Raw genomic sequence first — 4,271 nt, forward strand, 5'->3', positions numbered from 1 at the left:
CCACCAAAGCAGGCTGTAAATAAATTTTGAATGGAACCTGGCATCACCCTGAAGGAGCTCTAACTTCACACTGTTGGGGTAGTTTTACCAAAATGGCTTCAGGGTAGACTAACTTCACAGCACATTTTAAAAAAAAGACACATTTATTCAGCGTCACGATCAGACTATTACGTTTAGCCATCAACAGCATGGGTGCAAAAAAAAGAAATCTACATTAAAACCCTTTGTTGGAATGCTTTACACTTTCCACAGAACAGAAACTAAAATAACTGTTATACACTTAGTCACAAATACAGTCCTCGAGTCTTTTTGCCCATACACGTGAGTATTGTCTAAAACATGTCTTCTTTGTAGCAGCTAGGCCCTGCCACCACTGTGCTCGGCTGAGCTCACAAATCTGTTGTAACCTGTAGCTTCCCTGTCACTTCCCTGGCTCTCCTCTCCTGCTAAGCTTTGTTTCCTGGCAGTAATCAAAACCTTCTGCCACTGCCACAGCTCCTGCTGCTGCTGGAACCACCACAGCCACCTCGGTTTCGGGGTTTGGCAAAGTATTGGCCTCCACCACCATAAGGGCCAGAACTTCTGCCTCCAAAGTTTCCTCCTTTCATGGGTCCAAAATTTGAAGATTGATTGTTGTAACTGCCAGAATCATTGTAGCTTCCACCACCTCCAAAACTGCTTCCGTCATTACCAAATCCATCGTAGCCATCCCCACTGCCACCATATCCACCACCACCGCGGCTGCCACCAAAGCCACCTCGACCACTAAAGTTTCCTCCATGACCAAAGCTGCCATTCCCACCAAAACCACCTCCACGACCACCACCAAAGTTTCCAGAACCACTTTGACCTCTTTGGCTGGATGAGGCACTAGCCATCTCTTGCTTAGATAGGGCTTTCCTTACTTCACAGTTGTGGCTATTCACAGTGTGGTATTTCTGAATGACAATCTTGTCTACAGAGTCATGGTCATCAAAGGTTACAAAACCAAAGCCTCTCTTTTTGCCACTGCCTCGATCAGTCATGATTTCAATCACTTCAATTTTCCCCCCACACTGTTCAAAATAATCTCTTAGATGATGTTCTTCAGTGTCTTCTTTAACACTGTGTGGTTCACCACCACACAATCTGCCGGTAATTCCAGCTTTTTTAGGTGATTTCATCATTTGAAAGGACTGTGTTTTACCTTTATCTCAGTATTCCTCCAGTCATATAATGCAATGCTTATACACTGGATGCACAGTAAACACGTTAAGAATCAAACCTTTAATGTGTGCAGTAGACCGTCGTATAGTAATCATGATCAGAGGTGATTTTCTCTGGCACATAAAAACAGGCTAATGGTCTGAATGGAATCTCTCAAACTCTTAAACTTGACATGACTATATATTACAATCCTTTTTCTTAATTTCACTAATAGAAATTGAGTGTACAATGAAGTTGTGAAACAGACAAAACATGGGAATTATAAGGGAGATACTATATATTCAGCAATTTATTTTATATCCAGTTTCTTTATAAATTTTTCTTTTATAATTTACCATGTTAAGTAAGCACTGGGCTAGCACCACTACCACCTCTTCTAAGACTGTGAATTATGTTTCCCAGAATCTCCTTCCCTGCAGTGTTTTGGCTTAGAGTTTATCAACGAGAGGAACTCCCAGGAGATTTGCAAAGTGAGAATAAAGAAGGACAGGAAACCCATAGTAGCTTTTCCCACCCACTCTGCCACAGAAGACTGAAACAATTGGTAACATCATATCAGAGAATCTCAAGAATTACAGTAGCTTCCTGGTGAGATGGAGAGAAACATCTAGTTTGGCATTTACAGCTGAGATCTTTGGTATCAACTTTACTAATTTCAGGAGCAGCTTCTCTGACCACTACTTCCCCAGCATTTCCACAAGTCATTAACCCCCATTATATATGTTAAACTCCTACATACATAGTATGGCTTCTGTTTCCTGATTGAACATTGTCTATTAGAGTATTTATGTATACTTTATCTAATATTTCCAGCAGCCCTATAGGGTAGGTGCTTTTTAAATGAACTAAGTGAAGTTACTGGACTCCTCCACTATTCCAAAGATTTTTTTCTCAACCAGTGAGTTGCAAACTGTCGAATACAAATAAGTCTGACTTCACTCTTTGCTCTTAACCCCTGTACCATGTAGTCACATGTGGCACTGAGCTTTAAAAAGAAGGTGTGAAACTTTCTCTGTGAGAAAGATTCCAAAGAGCACTTAGAAACAAGCCTAACTACCCAAATAAAAGTATTTTATATTCAAGAATCAACCTTTTTTGAGGATAGTCTTCTCTAATACTCACTCATATCCAGACTGTCTGAGAATGGTCTTGTTTTACCAACATATGGCTTAAATATCCTTAGCTTCCTAATAAAAACAGCACACACAGAGACACAGACACACACGCTCACACACACACTTCCTTGTAAAGAAAAATGAAGCAATCAAAAAAGAAATACACACTCCCACCTCCACATCTGTATCCATATCCTCTTTCTGCACTTTAGTAGGGACATCTATCCAAAGCCAAGTCTTCCACTTGTCCATTAGTGCTCATCCTGTCTCACTTACTTAAGATAATTTGCAAGTATTTTTTCCAATTCTGTGGGTTGTCATTTTACTTTCTTGATGGAATGCTTTGAAGCATAAAAACTTTAAATTTTGATTGAATCCAACTTGTTTTTTCTTCTGTTACTCATGCTTTTTGGTACCACTTGTATGAATCTTTTGCCAAATTCAGATCATGAATATTTACTCCTATGCTTTCTTCCAAGAGGTTTATAGTTTTTGCTCTTACATTTAGGTCTTTGATTCCTTATTTAATTTTTGTTTGTAGTCTTAGATAAGGGTTCATTCTTTTGCCTGTGGCTGTCCAATTGTCCTAGCAAAATTTGAGATTTTATTATATGTGTACTAATTTGGAATTTTTATATCTTCCTATTGAACTAAAGTACTATTTGTATACAGTTTCCCTCTCTATCCTTAATGATGCTTTTTGTTATCACAGACTATATGGTTTGATGCAAATGGTGACTCACACTTTATTAAAGATTTTATATTTATCTGGCAAATCTTTTTTCATCCTTTTAATTTCAACCTTTCTGTATCCTTATATTTTAGTCATGTCCTTTTTTTTTTTTTTTTTTTGCGGTACACGGGCCTCTCACTGTTGTGGCCTCTCTCATTGTGGAGCACAGGCTCTGGACACGCAGGCTCAGCGGCCATGGCTCACGGGCCCAGCTGCTCCGCGGCATGTGGGATTTTGCCGGACCAGGGCACGAACCTGTGTCCCCTGCATCGGCAGGCGGACTCTCAACCACTGCGCCACCAGTCATGTCCTTTTTAAATGTCATGTTGCTGGATTTTCTTTTTATCCAATCTGAAAATCTTTCAACTAGCCAATTTAGTCCATTTACATTTATTGTGATTATTAGTATATTTGGACTCGATTATATAGCCTTCCTTGCTATTTTCTATATGTTCTATTTTTTTCCATTATTCTCATTTCTTTTTCCTTCCCTTTTCACGAATCAATTCATGTTTTTGTTTGTTTTGTTTTGTTTTCCCATTGGCTTCTCATATAATGGAGATAGAATCAGTGTGTCTCATTTACTGAAATATCTGCAGAACCTGGAAAAGTGCCTGCCACTTGTTAGTTTCAAATAAATAGTTATTGACAGTTTGATGCCTAGAAAGCACTTTGGTTCCATTTCTATTTAATGAGGAAAGAGGTTGATGCTCTGTTTAGTGGAAGTTTTCAAGGACTGATGTGCAAGACCTCACACTAAAAAAGGAAAGAAAGAGTAATAAACATGCATTCCCTTAGGTTTAATGAATCAGTTTATCTGTATTTTATAGCAGCCTTTAAAAATACAGCACTATAAAAGAATCATATATTTTAATCCTTCATCCAGCCCTTTTTACATGTGAGGAAACTGAAAAAAAGCGAGGTTATGCATGCCCCTTAAAAGCAAATGCTGGGATTGCTCCTAATTCATGCCTGGGAAATTTAAGTATTACCTTTTCTTTTGGTTAACTAAGTTGTTCCTTTTTTATTTAAAAATAAAATTAAAATAAGCCAGGGTGCTGATCTGTGACAACTGTAGGTGATCTGTCCTGTGGGATCACTGGCAAATATCACCTTCCAAAAATTCTAGTGCTAATAATTTCTGTGACTTGACTCCAAACACTCACTGTGGTAAAGGGTTTAGTGTTTGTAAAAAAGAAGGGCAAAAAGGAAATAAA

At 38.5% G+C, this 4,271-nt stretch overlaps 1 protein-coding gene and 1 non-coding gene across 2 annotated transcripts; both read right to left on the reverse strand.

Annotated features, from left to right (window-relative positions):
- Positions 1 to 470: 470 nt before the first annotated feature.
- Positions 471 to 1,163, reverse strand: LOC113610442 (heterogeneous nuclear ribonucleoprotein A1-like). The gene has a single exon (XM_027088583.1). It carries the CDS (start codon positions 1,161 to 1,163, stop codon positions 471 to 473), a length of 693 nt encoding a protein of 230 aa, XP_026944384.1.
- On the reverse strand, positions 1,085 to 1,168 carry LOC113610588 (small nucleolar RNA SNORD65). Its single transcript, XR_003429140.1, has one exon. It is a non-coding gene; the product is annotated as a small nucleolar RNA SNORD65 (small nucleolar RNA).
- Positions 1,169 to 4,271: the final 3,103 nt, after the last annotated feature.

Source organism: Aethalodelphis obliquidens, unplaced genomic scaffold (genome assembly GCF_003676395.1).
Source record: "Aethalodelphis obliquidens isolate GAN/ISIS:26980383/991018 unplaced genomic scaffold, ASM367639v1 scaffold63, whole genome shotgun sequence".
In the NCBI taxonomy this organism is placed as follows: Eukaryota; Metazoa; Chordata; class Mammalia; order Artiodactyla; family Delphinidae; genus Aethalodelphis; species Aethalodelphis obliquidens.

Excerpts from the sequence above, each read along its gene's own strand:
- LOC113610442 (XM_027088583.1), bottom strand. The coding sequence starts at position 1,163 with ATGAAATCACCTAAAAAAGCTGGAATTACCGGCAGATTGTGTGGTGGT.